Genomic DNA, 24,045 nt, shown 5'->3' with positions numbered 1-24,045 from the left:
TACCGGTCGAATGTAGCCTTCATCTTTCTGATCACAGTTGCTGCTCTGAAGTCTGTCGAGGTCAAACAAACGGCTGTAATAGTCCAGGTAACTGGGTAGTCGTCATCATTCCGAGTGAATATATCTGTTCCAAATACTTCCATGGGCGAGCTGGGATACGTTGTGGTATCATGGCCTCTTTTTGTGTTTGATGTTCCACGTTCCTGGCATGTAGAGCCTTTTTCAACAATGTGTTCAATGCCGTGAAGCGTCAAAGATGAATCATGTAAAAGACAAATTATCTACGTAACGACTAAATATAACGGTTGTAAAAGTGTTTAATTGAAGTATGTTCATCGAATTCACTGAACCACATAAAACAGTATTTTAATTGTATCAATGCTGGTATTGTTTGTACTTTGTCTGCTTCCTTTGTGAGGAAGGAATTTGGGGAGTAGAGGTATCTGTGCCAGGAACCACCTTTGACCTCAAGTGTAATACAAACTGCGCTGAAGATACAAAAACAGCGCCACCTCTTGGTCCACAGAAAGGTTTCAAAACTCTGCTGGCCCATCGTTTTCATTGTAATTACAGTTAAAATGGGTCTTTGAACCAATATTTGATTTCTCATCATTGTTTAAAGTTTCAAGTAGTTTTAATCCAACAATATTGTAATCAATAAACTTCATCTCATAATTAAAGGAATAGTTCAGCCAAACTTCACCCTTGATCTAGAGCTGGGATTATTTTCAGAGTAATCCGTTAATTTTTAGATTTAAGGGAAAAATGTGTGTTCATTTTCATCTTCGTCCAAAAAGATCAAAAATTGAAACAAGTCCATATTTTAAGTTTGTTTTTAGCAGAAAGCTCAGCCTCTCAGCTGCTGCCGGAAATCTTTCCTCATTGAAACACATTGCAAGTGTCAGTGCTCGTGCACAAGATGTAGGATGATGGTCTCGTAGGTTCAGCTAAAAATAAACTGTAAACAGACTCAATTCTATTCCTCATGTTGATGCTGTAATTGATTTTGGAAGAAGATAAAGACGACTGAGCTCTGGTCACTACATTAAAATGAACATTTTTGTCTATAACTCTAAAAAGAAGAGGTTACTATGAAAATAATCAACATTAGTAACAGAGCAGAAAATGAGGGAAATTACATTTTTTGTAAACTTTCACGTTAAATCAACACTAATAATAACAACTTGCAAACATGATGTGGAAAATGAAAGCCTTAAACAGTTTGTTAAGAAAAATTGCGTGTGTTCTGACGCCTGATTTAAGGGATACATCTGTACATAATCATCAGCAATGTTAATTTCCTTCAGTTTCAGTTCATTTAAAAGGACAATGTGCAACTACATTAAAAAGATGGCTACAGATTTAGCACAATGCTAATTTTCCTCAACAAAGATGCAGACAGTTTACATAATACATCAACATACAAATAAAGCAAAAACACAATAATATACAAAAACACATTACAATGTAATAATGTCAATGATGGCCAAATATCCATCTAGTACTATTAGTGCGAGCAGGACTGGTCTAAAGGACAGTCTTTGACAGCTCGTGAGAAGCAATGAAAATCTGCTTTGTTCCTTAGATTGTAAGTAAGTAAGTAATTTGGATTTAGATAGCGCTTTTCCAGACCAGGGTCACAAAGCGCTTAAACAATCAAAACAAGACCCAGAACAGAACCTTGAGGGACTCCACACAACAGATCTGCCGATTCAGACCTCATTTGATTGGCAGATACAGTAAAACTGCTCCGAGAAAGGTATGATGAGGACCATTCTAACACAGACCCAGACAGTCCCACTTCATCCCTCAGTCTTCTCAGCAGGATCTGGTGATCAACTGTGTCAAAGGCTGAGGACAGATCCAAGAGAACCAGAACAGGGAATTTACCAGAGTCAGCCGACATCATGATGTCACTGGACACTTTCAATAAAGCTGTCTCCGTAGAGTGATGTTTACGGAAGCCAGACTGAAACTTCTCATGAAGTTTGAAGCTCTGATCCAGGAACAAAGACAGCTGCTCAGACACCACCTTCTCCAAGATCTTGGACAAGAAAGGGAGCTTAGCCCATTCCATTCTTTGATGCCTTTGTCTGAAAAGGCTGATTGAGAGAACGCACTTACTTTTGTGAACATTGCAGTCGCCCCTGGACACTGACCTTAAAACTCTGCTTGTTAGTTGAGAGCGTGGCTGTACATAGGTCTTCGGGGGAGGAGGGGCAGCATCATGCAGGATTTTATGTTCCAGACAGATATTGGAGAACCTTATCAAGTTGTCAAAGCTCAAGATTTTATGTTTTTCAAGTATGTTGCAATGGTGGTAGCGCCAAGGTTTTTGATCAAGGATTTTAAGTGCCTAGCTGTGCAAAGATCTAAGCAAGTTTAAAACTGTGGGTTTCGCTTAGGACCATGATGACAAGCAGTCATTAGTCAGACCGTTTTCTCAATTGTTCAGTCTAAGGCAGGACCTGTCAAGCCACTCAGTTGCTTTCTTCATTGCTGTAGAGAGTCTAGCTGCTACAGAATTGGCGTCTGGCCGTGTGTAAAGACTGTATCATCAGTGTACATCAAGACCTCCACATCGTCACAGATGGAGGGTAGATCGTTGATGTACAAGCTAAATAGTTACGGCCCTAGAATGGAACCTTGGGACGTCCGTAGTACAGGGTTTGAATGTTGACATTCAAGCATCCAAGAAGTTCAATTTCAGTTGTGAGAAGTGTTAAATAATTACTATTTCTTAATGATCAGTTCTTGAGATTAGACCTATCGTGTCATCTGAGGTGGTCGGTGTTGCAAGGTTCTCCAGTTCATGGTTATTCTATACATAGATATATTCTAACTCCAGTTGTACATTTTTCATGTCACAACAGGATGTTAAAGGTGTACTACTTTTACGCGCCTCTTAAGACTCTCCAGTGTGAGTTCTCATGTGAATCTTACAGACACCACTAGTTGAAAAACCTTTAACACTGAGAGCCGATGTACTGTTTTTCTCCAGTGTGAATTCTCATGTGTATCTTCAGATTCCCACTGTTTGTAAAACCTTTACCACACTGAGAGCAGATGTAAGGTTTTTCTCCAGTGTGAATTCTCATGTGTATCTTCAGGTTCCAACTGTCTGTAAAACCTTTACCACATTGAGAACAAATGTGAGGTTTTTCTCCAGTGTGAATTAGCATGTGCTTCTTCAGATTACACCCGTTTGTAAAACCTTTATCACACTGAGAGCAGATGTAGGGTTTTTCTCCAGTGTGAGTTCTAACATGCTTCTTTTTACTTGAACTACATTTAAAACCTTTCCCACAATGAGAGCAAATGTAAGGTTTTTCTCCAGTGTGAATCCGCATGTGTTTCTTCAGGTCAGATTTGTAGCTACATTTCTTCCCACACTCAGAACAGATCAGTGACTTATGATCATCTTTCTTTTCGCTGACAGCAACCATCCGATTGTTCACAGAGATGGAAGTTGATCGAGAGTCGCTGGTTTCTCTCCAGTCTTCACTGTCATCAGTGTCAGATTCAGATGACGGTGACCTCTGGTGGTCAGAGAGTAGAATTAAATTCAAGTCTGGTCCTGGTCCTCCACATTTGTTTTCATCAGCTTCTGTTTTGATGTCTTTAATTGAGCTGCTGATCAAAGACTCTTCTTCATCTTCTTCATTTTTAACCTTCTCATGGACAGGAGTGAAGGAGAGTGTGGTGGAAACTTCTTCTTCTCTTTTGAAGACACAAGTTTCAAAGCAGCGGTAAGGTTTTTCTCCAGTGTGAGTTCTCATGTGTCTCTTCAGGTTCCCACCGTTTGTAAAACATGTACCACACTGAGAGCAGATGTAAGGTTTTTCTCCAGTGTGAGTTCTCATGTGTTTCTTAAGATTACCACTGTTTGCAAAATCTTTACCACACTTTGAGCAGAGGTAAAGTATTTCTCCAGTGTGAATTCGCATGTGTATCTTCAGGTGCCAACTGCCTGTAAAACATTTACCACATTGAGAGCAAATGTAAGGTTTTTCACCAGTGTGAATTCTCATGTGTTTTGTCAGATTCCCACTGTTTGTACAACCTTTACCACACTGAGAGCAGATGTAAGGTCTTTCTCCAGTGTGAATCCGCATGTGTGTCTTCAGCTCAGATTTGTATCTACATTTCTTCCCACACTCAGAACAGATCAGTGACTTATGATCATCTTTCTTTTCACTGACAGCAACCATCCGATTCTTCACAGAGTTGGAAGTTTCTCTCCAGTCTTCACTGTCATCAGTGTCAGATTCAGAAGACGGTGACCTCTGGTGGTCAGAGAGTAGAATTGAATTGAAGTCTGGTTCTGGTCCTCCACATTTGATTTCATCAGCTTCTCTTTCGATGTCCTTAATTGAGCTGCTGATCAAAGACTGTCCATCTTCTTCATATCTAACCTTCTCATGGACAGGAGTGAAGGAGAGCGTGGTGGAAACGTCTTCTTCTCTTTTGAAGACACAAGTTTCTTGATGACTCAGACTGGAGCTGCACTCCGGCTGCTCAGTAGAAACTTCTTCTTCCTTCACCAGCAGCTGCTGAACATCTGCAGGGACACAAACACACTTGAGTCACTTGATAATTAAGTATTTCTTTTAGGCACCTGTCGTGTGGTAAGCTCAAGCCCTGACCTGCTCCTGTGTCTATTTTATATTTAGTGTTGTGACTGAAACCGTTACGGCCCAGTGGTATTTCAATCCTGTGACTTTGTCTGTGGTGAAGGATATTTTCATTGCCATAAGTACCATCAACAATAAAAGCCACATGGCAGGACATAGGGCTGCATGGTGTACACTGTATACACGTAACTATAGAAAGTATATTTTTTATTCCAGTACAGATTTTCACAGTACCATTAATGATGTCATTTACCTTTCGTTGCACTGTTTAGTCTACATGTCCGACAAAATTAGTCCAATATTCTCACTGAGTTCCTGTGAGCGCAGCAAACAGCACTTCTCTGTCTCTGCACCTCAACAGACGCATGAGGCTCCTCCCTGTTCTGCCAGCACAGAGTAGAGTCAGAGCACTTTGTGACCTCTCTGTGTGGAGTTGTATGTTCTCCCTGGGTTTACTCTGGTTTCCTCCCACAGTGTAAAAACATACAGAGGTTGATAAGGAACTTGTCTCTAGTGTGAATAATTATGTCTTTGCGTGTCCTGTGACAGACTGCCGTCCTGTCCAGGGTGTCCTCCACCTCTCGCCCTGAAGAAGCTGGGATAGACTCCAGCCCCCTGTGATCCCCATAAGGGAATAAGTGTTAAAGTATTTTGTGTTTTTTTTACTTTAAAATTGTACAACTAATTCCATAGATTCATGTTCTTAGCTAAAGCATATGTACACGAGTATCAGTGAAACTAATCGCTCAAACAATTGGATCGACTGAAATCAAGACATCCTGACTTATTATAGGTTAGGAAGAACTTTATATACTTTTATATACTTATTATACTGCATAATGAATCCTAAGATTGATTGAATATCACTGCAAGACAATATCTTCACTTTAAAGCAGAAAATAGCTCTTAAGCAACAAGAAGATCCCAGAAAAATAAGTTATAGAATAGATAAACTTTATTGATCTCCTTAAGGAAATTGTTTATACAACACAGTGTTTAGACATTATTTATGTTCATACAAATTTCACACAAGCGGGTTTATTCTGAAGATTGTACTAAATCAGTATTTGTTTTGTTCGACTAGAAGAGATATACTACAATGTATTATGTTTAAAATCTGAATATAGAACTGTTAAAGAGAAGATGTCATTTCTGATGATTAGTTTTGTTGCGAATTATATAAGTTCATATATTTATATGAACTCAACTTCGTTTTCCAAGAGACCTGGTAAAGAGATTCATAGGTTTCAGAGAATAAACTTAAACCGTTCACACTTAAAACCCACCGTTACAGTAATAATAAAAACAATAAAGCAACACTATTAATAAATGCCATTGCCCTCCGTGAACATTCGCCTCAAATACATTTCAATCAAGTTTTTAGTGATATTTCTCCTTCTATATTTCACTACAATAACAGTGTTAGCTAGCGTTAGCCACTGTTAGCACGGGTCGCATTATAGTTTACAAATACAGCATAAACATTTAAAATGACACTTCAGAAACACTTCTATACATATGCGTCTAACAATACTGTAGACTGGACCGATATAGTGGTAAAACTACTCGTTAAAGTGGAATAAACACAATGTTTACAGAAGCTCAACTCACTGTTCACAACGCCCGCCGCCATCTTGGATTTTAAATCTCGGGGATGAACTTCTGCGACTTCCTGCCTCGGAATTCAAACTTCGAGGGACGTTTCCTGTGGAAGTAACACGATTTGTTAAAGAACAAGTTTATTGATTCATGAGCTTTATTCCTATTTTGTCGTTGACTAAAGTAGTACATGAATGATATACGCAATAGCATTTTCATGAACATTCATAATATGTTTTATTCTAATTATTTGAGAAGTGATGCAACTATAAAACAAACAGTGGCTTCAAAAGAATGACATTAAATTATTTATTTAGCTGTGAGTTAATATTGTTATTTATTCATTAGTTTTTGTGAAGTGTTTTATGAATAAATGTGATATAAAAGAGTTGTGTTTCTTCTACACACTGATTGTGTTTGTTTGTGTCTCTATTGTTTTTATCCTTTAGCGTACATTTATTGTTGTATAGTTGTAATAATCTATCTTTGAGTCTATTGTTCTTTCATGTGCAGAATAATGTTGTTGTACTAAAAGTCCACTAGATGGCGCTAGATTTTTTTTTCTATGCGAGAGACTCCTCAAGGTATTAAATGTTCATCTGGTGATTAGGTTTGTTCGTGTCTTGGTTTAACTGTCAGTAAAGAACTGCAACTTTGGAAAATTATGTGAACCTTTCTAACATCAAGACACAACAGGTATCTTTACCCTGGTAGTGTTTATTATGGAAGCTGAAAACGAAAATTAGTAAAAAATAAAAATAATATCTGGAGAAGCAAAAAGGAAGAGCAGATTCAAAGAAGAAGATGTAAAACAGTGTGGGTGAGGAACATAAGAACCAGCAGCTGGATTAGAAAAGAAAGAGATCTCTTGAACAATTATAGAAGAGTTGGTTGGAGACATTTATGTCAAATCACATATTTCAAACTGATGTTTGTGATGAAAACTTCTCATGTTTCTTCATGTAATTCCACTGCAAGAATGATGATAACGACAATATATAATGTCAGCATTCCTGTAACAGAATTGAACTTCAGACCTTAACATTACTCGTTCATTTTCTGCTGATCAAAGATTTAGATCCTTTCACTCATCATCTACTCACTGCCAGAGTTGGTGCTGCTGCAGTTGTTACGGCAACAGATGTGTCAACAGCATCTTGAAATGCAGATTAAAAACTACACTAGCGCAGTATTACCCACGGGATCTAATTTTTTTTGACTGTGCTACACTTTTGAACGTATTTACAAACACCTTTTTAACCAACGTACACTCTCCATGTCATGTGTACAAATGCTTAGACAATGACTATAAAATAGTAAAGTTTATTATGTAAAAATCATTGAATTAAAATATTAACCTTCTTTTAATGACAACACGACAGTATTTTTAAACGTGTTTGTTAATAAGTTAGAACAAGAAGCAAAGTGATAAAATTCCCTGACATGGGCAGTACTGCGCTTCTTTAAAAAAAACTGTGTAATTACCAGAGGCGACAAAAGAATTGAATTATTAAAATATTATTATACATCTTAAGCTTTCTTTGAGATTCAATATTAAACCCAAAGTATTTAAAAATGTATTTAAATATATATTTTTATAAGAACGTAAAATAATGAAAGTCACACATGAACACGCGTCGATGTCCATCAGGGCTGAGGATGACGGAGAGATTATGGATCAACTTCAATCCTGTGTTTGCTGCTGCACTGGTTTTCTAAGTGAACTTTAAGATAGTTTGACAATTTTATTACAATAATTCTGAAAATTAAATGAAACACTGATAAAGTTACTTCAAGAGAATAACGTTAATATCAACAAACCATCATTTTAGGACATTCTACAATTTATTTCAAAAGACTAGTCGTAAGATTTGATTTTGAAGTTTCTGAATTCCTGTAAAAACACTTTCACATCAGGAAGAAACGGATATTGATGAGTAAAAAACAACGAATGGGTTGATAACGCGTCTGGTGAGAAGAAAGTGTTTCATGTTTCACGTCTCTTTCAGAAATGATGAAATATGTTTAAAAAAAAGTATGTGTTCTGACCCTTGTACGATACATCTGTACATAATCAGAAGCAACAATCCTTTCCTGCTGGCATCCAGGAAGATCAGTTTTTACCATGTTCAGTTGTGAGAGATGTTAAATAATTACCATTACTTTAGTGAGTTCTTGAAATGAGACGAATGGTGTCATCTGTGGTGGTCGGAGGTCGCAAGGTTCAACCGTTCATGGTTGTTTTGTACATATATTGAAACTCCGGTTGCACAGTTTTACGAGTCACTTGGATTATACTGAGGTGTACTACTTTTATGTGCCTCTTAAGACCCTCCAGTGTGAGCAGAGGTAAGGTTTTTCTCCAGCGTGAACTCTCATGTTATTGAAGAAGAAACCAAGAGGTTGTCGCCTGGAAATTAGTGAACCCAGACCAGGTCAACGGGATGATGGATTTCACAAAGCAATCCTTACGATCGTCAGATTCTTAACATCATTCACGTTGACCGAGAGTAACCGTCTGTAGGTTGTAACCTTAAATGTGTGTATGTTCAAAGACTAGCCTTGAGTAGGTTTGTGGATTACTTCTTGTGTGTATACCCTGTAGGAATGTTAGTACCCGTTGCAGGAAAGTTTTGTAGGTCACTTCCGGAAGTGCCAAAGACAAAAAGATAATCCGTGACGTACGACTGAACAAGAAAATGATAAGCAGTTAGCTCATAATTTAACATATTCAATTTATTCATAACTTGTGATAGTTTTTTAACACTTCAGGTCGCATGTAATCTCACATGTGACTTCAGGTGTGCAATGCTTATAAAACATTTACCACAGTGCGAGCAGATGTACGTTTTTTCTCCAGTGTGAGTTCTCACATGCGTCTTTAAATTGGAACTACGTGTAAAACGTTTACCACAGTGTGAGCAGATGTAAGGTTTTTCTCCAGTGTGAATCCGCATGTGTACGTTCAGGTGAGATTTTGAGGGACACTTTCTCCCACACTCAGAACAGGTCGGTGACTTACGATCATCTATCTCTTTGCTCACAGCAACCATCCGATTCTTCACAGGGTTGGAAGTTTCTCTCCAGTCTTCACTGTCATCAGTGTCAGATTCAGAAGACGGTGACCTCTGGTGGTCAGAGAGTAGAATTGAATTCAAGTCTGGTTCTGGTCCTCCGCATTTGTTTTCATCAGCTTCTGTTTTTATGTGTTGAACTGACCTGCTAGGTTTTTGTTCAGTGTGTATTTCCACATGTGACTTCAGGTGTGAAATGCTTATAAAACCTTTACCACACTGAGAGCAGATGTAAGGTTTTTCTCCAGTGTGAATCCGCATGTGTGTCTTCAGCTCAGAATTGTAGGTACAATTCTTTCCACACTCAGAACAGGTCAGTGACTTATGATCATCTTTCTTTTTGCTGACAGCAACCATCCGATTCTTCACAGAGATGGAAGTTTCTCTCCAGTCTTCACTGTCATCAGTGTCAGATTCAGAAGACGGTGACCTCTGGTGGTCAGAGAGTAGAATTGAATTGAAGTCTGGTCCTGGTCCTCCACATTTGTTTTCATAAGCTTCTGTTTTGATGTCTTTGATTGAGCTGCTGATCAAAGACTCTTCTTCATCTTCTTCATATCTAACCTTCTCATGGACAGGAGTGAAGGAGAGTGTGGTGGAAATTTCTTTTTCCCTTTTGAAGACACAATTTTCTTGTTCCTGATGACTCAGACTGGAGCTGCACTCCTGCCGCTCAGAAAAAACGTCTCCTTCTTTCACCAGCAGCTGCCGAACATCTGCAGGGACACAAACACACTTCAGTCTACATGTCCGACAAATTAGTCAAATACTCTCACTGAGTTCCTGTGAGCGCAGCAAACAGCACTTCTCTGTCGCTGCACCTCAACAGACGCTCCTCCCTCTCCCTGTTCTGCCAGCACAGAGTAGAGTCAGAGCACCGGCTGACATTAAAGTTGCAAGTACAAGTTACGACCCAAATGTGATAGTTTGCACTGCTGAGTTATTATTTAGAGTTGTGCAAAGCTCTACCGATCACTCACCATGAGTCTGATCTACTCCAACCAATAAATGTTGCACCACGTTGGTTTCATAAACCTGATCCGTGAGAGTCTTCGGCCAGGAAGTTGGAGGTAAGATCCAAGAGGGAGACGCATCTTCTCAATTACACTTGTGTGTCACAATTATTAACAACAGACCAAAGTCATCTCATTACAGAAGTTCCAAATTGGAGCCTTTCAAGTTCATCCATCGTGTTATGGGACACATGTGGAGGTTTTGTAAAGAGACGGACAAAAGAGGACATACTGTGAATGCAGGTCGATGGACCAGTGGACGCACACAAAACTTGTATGAAGATCTTATGTACCGTACCTACCATGTAATAGTAACAATGTGTTATGGCTCCTTTAAGGCCTTGACACACCACGCAGATTATCGGGCGTCTGGCTCTGTCAGGCAGTCAGCGCCCCAAGTCCCTGTAGTGTCACCCCCAGTCTGGAGTCGGCGTCCTCGTCGGACGAATAAAAGAGGTGGGTGCACTCGTTCAGTCTGGAGTCGAGAGTCAGGCTCAATGGTCGATCTGATTGGTCGAGTGATAGGTTTAGCTAGCGAATCAGTGCAGGACAATGAAACGGAAGTGACTATTGTAAACAAGCAGCGATGGCATAGATGAAACTACACTTATATCGAAAATCCACACTAATATTATCATGTGAAAGAAGCAGATCAGTGCAGTGCAGTCTAGACACGGTAATCTGGTCCTTTCACATGCATCCAGCGAACATTATAAAAACATTGAACATCTCATCACCTCCTGCTCCATGAACTCATTCATTTACGATAATGTCTTGTCCTTTTCACATGCAACCTTTCATGCGAGTCAAGTTCATCTCAACATCTGTATCACTGTGTCTGACTCATGTTCATTTTGTGCTAATAATGATACAGGAGGACAATGTTGACATGACTTTAATGATCATTCTAGAGTATCACAATTATGTCCCTATATCTTGACATGTACGGAAAAGCCTCCGAGCTGCTGCTGTGAGATCCAGGCGTTTTTTCTGCGACATCTTTCTTCCACAATAAGAAGACCAAGGGCTTTGCGAGATGCTTAATATGTGTGTCGTTATCCATCAAATTTTTTATTTTATCTTTCGTTTAATGGGTGAAAACACAGACCATTCTCTACAAGTCCCAGAGCATTTCCGGTTTTTACTTCTCCCTGACGTCACGCGCTGAAGCGTCACCCGCTGTCACACATGCGCAGACCGTACACTTTTGCCGACAGTCTTTGGTGTGTACCAGGCATTTTTTCCGAGAGACGGGGACAAACTACACTGGACTGCCCGATGCTCGACAGTTGGCGCGGGCAGTCAAGGCCTTTAAGAGGCTGATCCAGAAACAGGCGAGGCTCTCACTTAGCTCCGGCAGCTCCACAAGAACAACGAGGGGTTTCATTAGTTTAAATATTGTTATCAACCACATGTTTAGGTTTAAACTTTTAACTGCCTGTTTTGTCACTTCTTCTGTTGTAGCAACAACTTAAACGCCCAAAATATTAAAGGGAGTCAACTTGTGACCTCTCCGTTTGGAGTTGTATGTTCTCCCTGGGTTTCCTCCCACATTTCAAAAACATACACAGGTTGATAAGGAACTTGTCTCTAGGTATGAGTTTCTGTGTGAATAATGATGTCTTTGCGTGTCCTGTGACAGACTGCTGTCCTGTCCAGGGTGTCCTCCACCTCTCGCCCTGAAGAAGCTGGGATAGACTCCAGCCCCCTGTGATCCCCATAAGGGAGTAAGTGTTAATGTATTTTGTGCTTTTTTTAGTTGTACAACCATATTCCATAGATTCATGTTCTTAGCTAAAGCATATGTACACGAGTATCAGTGAAACTAATCGCTCAAACAATTGGATCGACTGAAATCAAGACATCCTGACTTATTATAGGTTAGGTAGAACTTTATATACTTTTATATACTTATTATATTGCATTATGAATCCTAAGATTGATTGAATATCACTGCAAGACAATATCTTCACTTTAAAGCACAGAATAGCTCTTAAGCAACAAGAAGATAAAATAAAAAATAAGAAAAATAAGTTATAGAATAGATCAACTTTATCAATCCCTCTGGAGGTCTCCTTAAGGAAATTGTTTATACAACACAGTGTTTAGACATTATTTATGTCTGATTAGATTGTACTACATCAATATTTGTTTTGTTAGACTAGAAGAGATATACTACATTGTATTATGTTTAAAATCTGAATATAGAACTGTTACAAAGAAGATATATTTTGTTGCTCGTTTGTAATGAAATACATAAGTTCATATATTGTTTATAACCTCAACATTGTTTCAAGAGACCTGGTAAAGAGATTTAAAGGTTTCAGGATAATAAGTTAGCGATGTTAGAAGCCTGTAGAAACGCTTGATTAAAATAAAACTCCACTATGTTTCCTTTTGATGGAGATTCAGAATAAGGTCTCACATTTTAAAATAATTTCCCTCCAAAACGGAATAAAAACAATAAAGCAACAATATTAACGAAAGCAATTTCCCTCGGTAAACATTCGCCTCAAATACATTTCGATCAACAGTTTTTAGTGATATTTCTCCTTCTATATTTCACTGCAATAACAGTGTTAGCCACTGTTAGCACGGGTCGCATTATAGTTTACAAATACAGCATAAACATTTAAAATGACACTTCAGAAACACTTTTATACATATGCGTCTAACAATACTGTAGACTCGACCGACGTAGTGGTAAAAAACACTCGTTAAAGTGGAATAAACACAACTTTAGAGAAGCTCAACTCACTGTTGACAACGTGCGCCGCCATCTTGGATTTTAAAACTCGCGGATGAACTTCTGCGACTTCCTGCCTCGTATAGAATAGAATAGAAAAGCTTTATTCATCCCCGGAGGAGAAACACACTTTCACAACAGCGCAGTTTAAAAAAATAAAGTGCAAGGAAAAAGAAATAATAAAAGAGATAATACAAAATAAAATAAAAACGATCTTAAGAATATACAATTATTTACAAAAATTAGAAATTTAACACTATTAACAAAATAAAATAGAATAAAATAAAATAAAATAGAAATAAAAACGGGGAAAAAAAAAAAAAAAAAAAAAAACACACAAGAAGAAAAACACACTACGGATTAGCATCAGGATATTTAAAGTAGAGAGTTAAATATCCTGACACCAGTTGGGATGAAGGACCTTCTATAACGCTCCGTCCTACACTGGGGGTGCCTGAGCCTGCCACTGAAGGAGCTGGCCAGCTCCTCCACGGTCAGGTAAAGTGGGTGGAGAGCGTTGTCCCTGATGGAGGATAGTCTGGAGAGTGTCCTCCTCTCTCCCACCTCCTCCACCGAGTCCAGCGAGCGGCCCAGGACAGAGCCGGCCCTCGTGACCAGCCTGTTCAGTCTCTTCCTGTCCCGGTCCGTGCTGCTGCTCCCCAGCAGACCACAGCGTAGTGGATAGCAGAGGCTACCACGGAGTCATAAAAGGTCCTTAAAAGTGGTCTGCACACTCCGAAGGACCTCAGTCTCCCCCGGAGGTGGAGGCGACTTCGGCCCTTCTTGTACACGGCGTTGATGTGTGTGGACCAGTTCAGTTTATTGTTGAGGTGAACACCCAGGTATTTGAAGCTGTCCACCAGCTCAATGTCCGATCCCTGGATGCTCACCGGTTGATGTGGTGGGGACTTTTTCCTGAAGTCAATCACCATCTCCCTTGTCTTACCGGTGTTTAAGCAAAGGTAGTTGCTCTCACACCAGTCAACAAAGTCCTTGATGACTGACCTGTACTCCAGCTCGCCCCCCCCAGACACGCAGCCCACAATGGCCGTCGTCAGAAAACTTCTGGAGGTGACAGCTGCTGGAGTCATAGGTAAAGTCCGCCGTGTAGAGGGAAAAAGGAAAGGTGACAGCACTGTCCCTTGAGGCACCCCGGTGCTGCAGATGGTCACCTCAGACCTGCAGTCCTGCAGCCTCACATACTGCGGCCTGTTGGTGAGGTAGTCCATCGTCCATGCTGCCAGCTGTGTCCCAACTCCTGCGTCCTCCATCTTCTTCCTTAGCAGCGCCGGCTGGATGGTGTTGAAAGCACTTGAGAAGTCAAGAAACATGACTCTCACAATGCTACCAGCGGCTTCCAGATGAGTCAGTGCCCGGTGCTGCAGGTAGATGACGGCGTCGTCCACCCCCATCTTTGGCCTGTAGGCGAACTGCAGCGGATCCAACGCAGAGCTCACCGTCGTGCGTAGCTCGCGGAGTACCAGCCTCTCCAAGGTCTTCATCAGATGGGAGGTCAGGGCGACTGGTCTGAAGTGGCTCGGCTCCTTCACGTGTACCGCCTTGGGAACCGGAACCACACAGGAGGTCTTCCACTGGACCGGGACCTTCTCCAGTTTGAGGCTCAGGTTGAAGATGTGTGTGACCAACTCACAAAGTTGATCAGCACAGTCCCTGAGCAGTCTGGGGCTGAGTCCATCTAGTCCAGCAGCTTTCCTGATCTTCAGTCGCCTTAATTCTCTCCTCACCTGTTCAGATGTAACAGAGAGAGGTGGCTGTGGGGGGTTGGGCAGCTGAAGTAGGGCGTGTTGGGGGGGAGAAAGGTGGCTTGGAGGTGAGAACAGTTGGGGGGAGGGGGCTGAAGCAGGGGAAAAACAGCTTTGTGAAGAGTGGGGGGCAGAGATGGAGGGGGGAGGGGGGCCCTGATCAAACCGGTTGAAATACTGGTTAAGTTCAGTGGCCCATCTTTGGTCTCCCCCTGCTGTGGCTCTGGCTCCACTCTGGCCATGACCTGAGATGTTCTTCAGGCCTTTCCACACATCCCTTGTGTTGCCCTGCGCCAGTTGCTCCTCCAGTTTCCTCTTGTATTCCTCCTTGGCCATCCTGATCGCCAAGTAATTCAAACATCGAGGGACGTTTCCTGTGGAAACACAGTTCCCCGTTAACCTTATTAATATTATTTACAAACAGATATTACTAAAGGAATAATAAATAAATGTACACAGAATAATACATAATAAATATGAACAGTACGATACGTCGTACAAACAAATCAATTTATCAACTATATTTTATTTTTCAAAGACACTACTACCATCTAGTGGACATTTAGTAAAAATACATCCATCACTCTAAATAAATTAAATTGTTGTAATATTACAGTTAAATTATAATAATTACTGTACGCAGACATAAACACAGACATATTCAGTGTGTACAAGAACACAGCTCTGCCATATCACATTTATTCATATTAACACACTATAACAAATAAATAAAACAACTTCCATGATGAAAGAACAATCTTGGGTCAAATATAATACTTAACTGTCATTTGTATGACGCCACAGTGGTTGATTTTTTTTTAGTTGCATTACTTTTAAAGAATAAATATTGAAATATATATATATAAATATCTTTTACATCATCAATGTGCAACTTTAGTAATCACTAAATACAAATAAAACCCACAAATAAATCGATTAATTTTAAACAAATTACTTGTTAACGTTGTGCGGTTATTCAAAGTAAACATTTTGATTTAAATCTTGGTAACACAAAACGTTTATTTATGATTTATTTAATAACATCGATGTGTACAAAATACGAATTAAGTAAACAAAGGTGTTCGTCACTTGTTTACTTTGTTACAACATGTCAATGTGTTTTAAAGGAACACTAAACACACATCCTAGATTTCAATTAAGTATTAAATTATTAAGTGCAGTGTTGGGAGTAACACGTTAATTCATAGACTTTTTTAATAACCTGTTATTAAGTTATTATGTAGTAGTTTAATTATAAAACACTTTCGCCATTACTGTGTCAAAAATTTAATGATCTGTATATACAATTAAATATTACACAATTTATATAATGGCATAATATAACTTTTTTTTGAAATTGATGTATTTTATTTCAAATTGTAAAATGTATAAAATATGCATTGATAAAATTACTGTAAAACAAAAAAAGATATATAGTAAAATGAAGACTATTTTTTTTTGTCATTTTTCATTTATCATATTAAAGTTTTCCCATTATATTAAATTGTGTATTTCTCCCTTTCTTCTTTTGGCTTGACTGTCACAGTAAAGAGCAGGAGTGGGAAATTATAATTCTTCAAGGGCCACATTATATTCTGTGAATGTTGCTAGGGGCCGTCAAGCAAAAAGAAAGACAAGAAAAATCCCCCTCAAAAAAGGACATTCGTCACTAGGCCGTGACATTTATTAAGCTAAATAAGCTGCACTTTTATTATTGTACATATATGAGGGGTTTTTTTTTCAAAACATTTCTTCAATTCACTTAATATATACTCAAAAATGTTATGTGTTATGTAAAAATGTAGATTAATAATAAATACAAAATACATAGATTGTTAATGCATTAGAACCATTTATACATGATCATACTTTAACATTACATGGGCTGCATACATTCAATTAAATTTTATTTAAAGTGTCTTATCATAACAAAGTTATCTCAAGACACTTTACAGTTGAAGTAAGACTATGGTTGAATGAGCAATAAGCGAAACAATGTGCAGTGAGCTATGGCGAGGGAAAACTTCCCTTTAGAAGAAACCTAAAATTTAATATAATTTATTCTCCAAAAAAAGTTCAAAGTTGTGTAATTGTTCTTCCTTTGACCTACAGGGGCGCTATGCTTGTTGTGAAACGTGTCGCATTCGCTGCTTCCTCGTTAAATAACATTTCGTCGCTCAATCACCTGACTATTCTATAAAAAAAATAAAAGGAGAGGAATAGGCTAAGATCAATATATACATAAGCTTGTTTGGTTTAATTTATGAAAAAATAAAGTGTTTTTCTACGCTTTTGTGGATAAAAAAAAACAATCCCGACGTTGTACAAGACCATGAACGCATCAAACATGGAACCTTAGTGGAACCACGTGACTGCCAGGACTGTCATGGCCGCCCCCGTAGCGCTCGTGCAAGGCGCCAGCAGAGGTTTGGGGTTCGAGTTCTGCAAACACATCCTCAGATCCACATCGGCTGACGTCATAGCGACCTGTCGGAACCCGGGCGGAGCGTCGCATCTGCAGGGTTTGGCGGGCGAGCACGCGGGACGAGTGACGGTTCTGGGGGTCGATGTGACCCGAGAGGAGGACATCCGTGCGGCGGCGGCGCGCGTGAAGGACTCCTTTGGGGGTCTGGATCTGATCGTCAACTCCTCCGCGATGCTTCATCCGTCTGGGAAAGGAGAGACGAGTCTCAGGGACGTGTCTCCTCAGGTAAAGTTATTATGTTCATGGTTTAATGTTTAGAAAATGAATGTGAGTCAATTATATATAAAGTAATTATTAGTTTGAAGTACAGTGTTAAAGAGGCTTTTCTGTCTAATGTTGTTGAGAAAAAAAAGTAGATAAATGTAATATACGTGGAGAAAGTGTACTACATATTGTGAGAATTACTTTAAGTTGTTGTACTTCTACTTCTTCTACTTTTAATTCCTAAACATCTCATGACTTGTATTCCTTCCACTTTTACTTGTACACTTGTTCTTCTACTTCATACTTCTATTTCTTTTAATCCTACTTCTTTTTCTTCTACTACTTTTACTTGTCCTACTTCTTGGAACTCATACTTATTTTACTTCTACTGTTGTTACTTCTTCTACTTTTACTTATTGCACTTCTACTTATTCTTCTTCCTATGTATATCCACTTATTTTACTTTTTATTATTCTACTTCTACTTATTGTTCTACTACTTATAATACTCCTTGCACATCTACTAATTGTACTATTGTACTTCTTCTACTTCTTGTAACATGTACTCCACATTTGCTTCCACTTTTGAATCTTCTTCCTCTACCTTATACTTCTTATACGTCTTTTAATTCTACTTTTATTACTTCTACTCTTTCTACTTATTCTACGTCTTGTACTGAATCTACTTCAACTTCTACTTCTTCTTCATGTACTTTTACTTATAATTCATGTACCCCATACTACCCCAACTATCCTTTTTACTTCTACTTCTGCTACTTTTACTTTTTGTACTTTTACTTCTGCCACGTTTTCTTATTCTACTTATTGTACTTTGTGTGCTTTAAAGTCTTCTTCTTGTACTTCTTTTACTTCCTCTCCTTTTATTACTTCTAATATTTCTACTTCTTTAGGGAATCCTTTCAACATTGATGACCAACGCTGTGGGTCCGCTTGTCATGGCCAAGCACTTCTCTCCACTTCTTCTCAAGGGCTCTGGAGGGTTTGGTCAGCAGTCAGCAGACAAAGGGAAGCAACACAGTGGCATCATTGTTAACATCACTGCCAAAGTGGGATCAATTGGTGACAATGGTAGGTGAAGACATGTATTCCAATGAATATAGTAAAAGTTAACTAACAAAGAAACTATAGATATTATTCATTATCTTATCTTTAGAGTCCACTAAATGGTTGTGATGTGTTGATGAAGCTTCATGAAACAGTGTCATTATCTTCAGAGTCCACTAGATGGCAGTGATGTGTTGATGAAGCTTCATGAAACAGTGTTATTATCTTCAGAGTCCACTAGATGGCAGTGATGTGTTGATGAAGCATCATGAAACAGTGTCATTATCTTCAGAGTCCACTAGATGGTTGTGATGTGTTGATGAAGCGTCATGAAACGGTGTCATTATCTTCAGAGTCCACTAGATGGCAGTGATGTGTTGATGAAGCTTCATGAAACAGTGTCATTATCTTCAGAGTCCACTAGATGGTTGTGATGTGTTGATGAAGCTTCATGAAACAGTGTCATTATCTTCAGAGTCCACTAGATGGTAGTGATGTGTTGATGAAGCTTCATGAAACAGTGTCATTATCTTCAGAGTCCACTAGATGGTAGTGATGTGTTGATGAAGCTTCATGAAACAGTGTCATTATCTTCAGAGTCCACTAGATGGTAGTGATGTGTTGATGAAGCTTCACGAAACAGTGTCATTATCTTCAGAGTCCACTAGATGGTAGTGATGTGTTGATGAAGCTTCATGAAACAGTGTCATTATCTTCAGAGTCCACTAGATGGTGTCTCTGCACTATATTCCTTTTGTTTTGAACAATTGTTCTAATGAATCATCATTTTTAAAGTGATGGCGCCACCTACTGACCTCTGAACAACATGACACTGCTTCATGAAACTTCATCAACACATCAGTAATAAATACAGTCAAAGGGCAAATTGCACTTCTGCCAAATCTAGCTCTAAAGCATTGGTTCCCAACCTTTTCCAACTCAAAGGCCCACTTTTAGGTCTCAAAAACCTTTGCGGCCCACTTCCAACCCAATAGATATGAAGGCATTATAATGTGTTCTTGGAGCACTTTTTGTATTGAAGATTGAACATAAAGGACTGAAATCAATAAAGGAGAAAGATATTGGAAGCTCCACAGTCACTAACACAGCATCTGTAACATGTTGCAACACCTTCAGTATTAGACGCACGCACACATTATCCCTATTGATGGCTAACTATCCTTTTTTTTTTACTCCAGTTTTTGCTATCAACTTCAAACGTAAAAAAAATGCAATGCGGTCTAAATTGGTTCGGCCGATAACAACAAAAGTCTCTTTGTCACATGTATAATACTCGAAGGAAAAACAATATAATGAAAAGATTTTTGAAAATGTTTAATATCCTTTTAAGCTTTAACATTTAAAACATTATTGTGTGTATTTTATTTTTATTTAATTACATCCACCCTTCCACAAAAAAAAGATATCATTTGGGAAACGATTTTGTGGTACCTTCGCTGCCCACCAGGGGGCCGCAGCCCACAGGTTGGGAATCACCTGTCTAAAGTATTAGTGCAAACAGACAGAATAGTTATAACCTTTTTAATGAAATGATGGTGATTTATGAGACATTTCTGACATGAACTTGATTATGTTTTCTATGTATGTATTTGAATATGTGTCCAGGTCTGGGTGGCTGGTACAGCTACAGAATGTCTAAAGCGGCTCTCAACATGGCCACAAGGAATCTTTCAATAGAACTGAGCCGCGGTCGACCCAAGGTTAGTGCCAATGGTTCCTGTGAGGATCATGTGACTGAAAGAATATGAATAGTTTTAGCTGCATTATAATATGCATTAGCTTTAGCCAAGAATGTTATCATATGTTTATTAACAATACTTATTGTAGTTTCACACACAAACATTCAAAAATAGTTATATATATAAGAAGATAATTAAATGAAAAAAAAAACCTGCATTGTCGTCACATTATTACACTTTATATCCTTTTATACAATATTCACAACAACGACAGACACACAGCTTCTTCCCTCTGGCCCTCAGACTATTAAATGCAATATAATTCGAGCAATGCACTATTTAAAACATTATTTGTTCTATTATATATATATTTCCTTATTTTTTACTTATTTATATGTATACTTTTATATACATTAATTATATGTAATTTTTAAAACATTTATTTATTCTGTTTATATTATATTGCACTATTTATAACTTTTTAATATTTATATTTATACAATCACCCTTTGCTGTGTTTTTTAAACGGTTGCTACAGTAATAGAAAAAAGAAACTCTTTCCTTGTAGATAAATGTTGTTTATAATTCACTAGCATTCGACAATTTCGCAATACCATATCGATATTCAAAAGCACTTTATTGATGAAAAACAAGTTATTTTATTGTTCATATTTAGATTTGTGTAATGGCCCTTCATTATGATGTTGCAATTAGATGATCTTCAAATATGTCTCTGTTGCTACAGTTTCCCAACTTATCACATTGTTGCCCTATTGTGATGCGTATGGTGTCGCCAGATTTTTGCCAATACTCACACCTAGTAAACATCAGCAGATCTGTTGTGTGTTGTCCCTCAAGGTTCTGTTTTAGGTCCTTTATTATTTTTGCTGTACTTGATTCCCCCTTGGTAAAATCATTCAGAGATTTCCTGATGTTTCTTACCACATGTTTGCTGATGACGTCCAGCTCTACTGCTCTTTTGATCCAACTGAGCCCCACTGGCGGAACTTAGTCAATTGTTTGCTAGAAATCAAACAATGAGTGAAAACACTTAACAGCTAAATGTGGACAGAACTGAAACTTTGGTTATTGCTCCTGATGATAAGGTTCCAGGTTGAGTCAGTACTTTTTATTTGTGCTTTTCACTGATTATCTGAGACTCTTGTGTTTTTGTCTTATGTGTCTTGATCTTTTAAAGTATATAGTTTTAATTGTTAAAGTGCTTTGTGAGCCTGGTCTAGAAAGATCTTTACAAATGACCTTTAGTTACTTACTTACATTGTAATGTTTTCCTAGGTGGTGTGTGTGTCGTTACACCCAGGAACCGTCAACACCGATCTTTCTCGGCCCTATCACAAGAATGTCCCAAAGGACAGGCTGTTCAGTGCCGAACACTCGGTGGACTGTCTGATGAGACTTATTGACAGCCTGAGTATGGAGAAGACTGGAAAGGCTTACAACTGGGACGGTACAGAGCTCCCCTGGTAGACCAGAGGACTGTGTAGTCAACTGTGTCTGTTTAAAGTACCACTCCGACCATAAAAACGTTACATATAGACTGTGTCATTCGTTGCTACACAAACATATACTTGGGGCATTTTCAATGATTTAAGATCATCGTCTTCTTCTGGTCCAGAACTTCACCAGACATTAACCTCAACAGAACCACACGGACTAATCCAACTTGTTTCACCTGTAAACAACCTTTCCCGTAAGTTTACCTGAGTGGATGGGACTGATTGGTTTGAGCTTAATCCAGTTAAGGGATTCCAATAAGCGTCAAGTCTACACACCCAAGTCGAAATCACGAGACCAACTCCGTGACTGTGTAGTTGAACAAGGAGGTTTTGACCTAAAAATGACAAACAAATGGTGCAAATGTGGCTTTAATTTCTAGCAACAATAAGAAAAATGTTACCTTTAAAATCTTTTGTTAATGACATTTGTGTATCTGAAAAACTGAAGTTTGATGTTATCAAGAATGTCTATAATGTTCTCTAGAAATATAGTTTTATGGTATGTTCCAGCAGAACTTTGAGTGATGCGAAAGAAGGTTCAGTGCTTGGGATTTCTTTTAGGGTATTTTTTATTTTCATACACAATGATGTCAAGTTAGAACTTCCTTATTACTCCTTTAAAACAAATTAACAATGGATACATGAATGAGGTGCATTCTAAGAAACACAAACTTTCACTCTCAGCTCTTTTTCACACAAGAACGATGCAGTCAAAACTGTATCGTTTCAATCAAAATGAACACAGAAATCATTAAGTTTATGTCAATTGCTATTTGCAAAAGTTGGACAGAAATGCTGCTTTTTGTTCATTTTACATTGTGAGTTTGATTAGTTCACTATTGCTTTATTTTATTTTATTAATCACTTAATACAGTGTTAAGTTTTCACTTTTTTGTGTTTGTTTAAGTTGCTTGGGAAGGGAGGAAATGGATCGAACTTGGTTTCGGCCTGTCGGATAAAACTGGTCATACAAAAATGATTGTCATGGCACCTTATTTATTATTTTTTTCATTGTTCTCAACTCAGAAAAACATTTAGAAAGTAAGTTGTCTCTTACAAAATCTGACTTTCCCTAGTAACTTGTTACTTTAAATTAACTTAGAATGACTGAGTAACTTTTGAAAGTAGTAACTGTAACTAAGTCAATATTTTAAACATAACTGAGTTACTTTTTGATAGAAAACTCTGTAACAAAGTTACTATTTTAAAGTAACAGAGTTACTTTTGAAAGATGTAGCTGTAAAAGAGTTACTATTTTAAAGTAACAGAGTTATTTTTGAAAGATGTAGCTTTAAAAGAGTTACTATTTTAAAGTAACAGAGTTATTTTTGAAAGATGTAGCTTTAAAAGAGTTACTATTTTAAAGTAACTGAGTTATTTTTGAAAGATGTAGCTTTAAAAGAGTTACTATTTTAAAGTAACAGAGTTATTTTTGAAAGATGTAGCTTTAAAAGAGTTACTATTTTAAAGTAACAGAGTTATTTTTGAAAGATGTAGCTTTAAAAGAGTTACTATTTTAAAGTAACTGAGTTATTTTTGAAAGATGTAGCTGTAAAAGAGTTACTATTTTAAAGTAACGGAGTTACTTTTGAAAGATGTAGCTGTAAAAGAGTTACTATTTTAAAGTAACTGAGTTATTTTTGAAAGATGTAGCTGTATAAGAGTTACTATTTTAAAGTGACTGAGTTATTTTTGAAAGATGTAGCTGTAAAAGAGTTACTTTTTTAAAGTAACTGAGTTATTTTTGAAAGATGTAGCTGTAAAAGAGTTACTATTTTAAAGTAACGGAGTTACTTTTGAAAGATGTAGCTGTAAAAGAGTTACTATTTTAAAGTAACGGAGTTACTTTTGAAAGATGTAGCTGTAAAAAGCAGTGGCTGTAACTAAGTTACTATTTTAACCTGCCCAAAACTGGTAGTGTGTGACCACCATGTGTTCGTTTTACTTCACTACAACATCTGGATGTGCGTCTGTTGAGACAATGGCTATTTTTCCAAGACCACCATTTTTTCACAATAAATAAAAAACTTTAAAAAAAAAAATCCTTTTCCCCTTTTAGTTTTCCTTTTCCCCGATAAATGCGTGTGTTTGTTTTTAATGATAAAATGTAAGTATATTCAACAGCAATATAACGATACAAAAAAGTTATTTTATGGCTAATATTTCTTTAAAGTGTAATTGTCTAGGTATGCGATACTTCTATCCTCAAGTAGTTGGATAGTCTTCAGCCCCAGATTAACCTGATA

At 38.0% G+C, this 24,045-nt stretch overlaps 2 protein-coding genes across 3 annotated transcripts; one reads left to right on the top strand and one right to left on the bottom strand.

Moving 5' to 3' along the window:
- Window positions 1-335: 335 nt before the first annotated feature.
- Window positions 336-13,098, bottom strand: LOC148068864 (uncharacterized). Of its 2 annotated transcripts, XM_087802327.1 has the most exons (5): window positions 13,079-13,098; window positions 9,256-10,023; window positions 6,246-6,339; window positions 4,416-4,561; window positions 336-4,286 (listed from the first exon to the last, which is right to left on the bottom strand). In XM_087802327.1, the coding sequence occupies exons 3-5, from the start codon at window positions 6,265-6,267 to the stop codon at window positions 2,967-2,969; spliced, it is 1,488 nt and encodes a 495-aa protein (XP_087658453.1). In that variant the 5' UTR covers window positions 6,268-6,339; window positions 9,256-10,023; window positions 13,079-13,098; the 3' UTR covers window positions 336-2,966. The 2 variants fall into 2 exon arrangements, with proteins under 2 accessions (XP_087658453.1, XP_087658452.1); XM_087802326.1 differs by having other exon boundaries at window positions 336-4,561.
- A 4,117-nt stretch (window positions 13,099-17,215) lies between these two features.
- On the top strand, window positions 17,216-21,838 carry LOC148068863 (uncharacterized). The gene is made up of 4 exons (XM_087802823.1): window positions 17,216-17,539; window positions 18,429-18,606; window positions 20,209-20,303; window positions 21,579-21,838. The coding sequence occupies exons 1-4, from the start codon at window positions 17,216-17,218 to the stop codon at window positions 21,768-21,770; spliced, it is 789 nt and encodes a 262-aa protein (XP_087658949.1). The 3' UTR covers window positions 21,771-21,838.
- The last annotated feature ends 2,207 nt before the right edge of the window (window positions 21,839-24,045 follow it).

This window comes from Callionymus lyra, chromosome 11 (assembly GCF_982586985.1).
Source record: "Callionymus lyra chromosome 11, fCalLyr1.hap1.1, whole genome shotgun sequence".
In the NCBI taxonomy this organism is placed as follows: Eukaryota; Metazoa; Chordata; class Actinopteri; order Syngnathiformes; family Callionymidae; genus Callionymus; species Callionymus lyra.
Note: the sequence above shows the minus strand (reverse complement) of the source record. Positions and strands in the feature narration are given on the sequence as shown.

What these genes read in the sequence shown, in the direction of transcription:
- LOC148068864 (XM_087802326.1), bottom strand. Translation starts at nt 6,267, where the DNA reads ATGGCGGCGGGCGTTGTGAACA. An exon ending in GGCGGCGGGCGTTGTGAACA is followed by an intron (nt 4,562 to 6,245) that starts GTGAGTTGAGCT and finishes GTGTCCCTGCAG; the next exon opens with ATGTTCAGCAGCTGCTGGTG.
- LOC148068863 (XM_087802823.1), top strand. Translation starts at nt 17,216, where the DNA reads ATGGCCGCCCCCGTAGCGCTCGTGCAAGGCGCCAGCAGAGGTTTGGGG. An exon ending in TCAGGGACGTGTCTCCTCAG is followed by an intron (nt 17,540 to 18,428) that starts GTAAAGTTATTA and finishes CTACTTCTTTAG; the next exon opens with GGAATCCTTTCAACATTGAT. An exon ending in TGAGCCGCGGTCGACCCAAG is followed by an intron (nt 20,304 to 21,578) that starts GTTAGTGCCAAT and finishes ATGTTTTCCTAG; the next exon opens with GTGGTGTGTGTGTCGTTACA.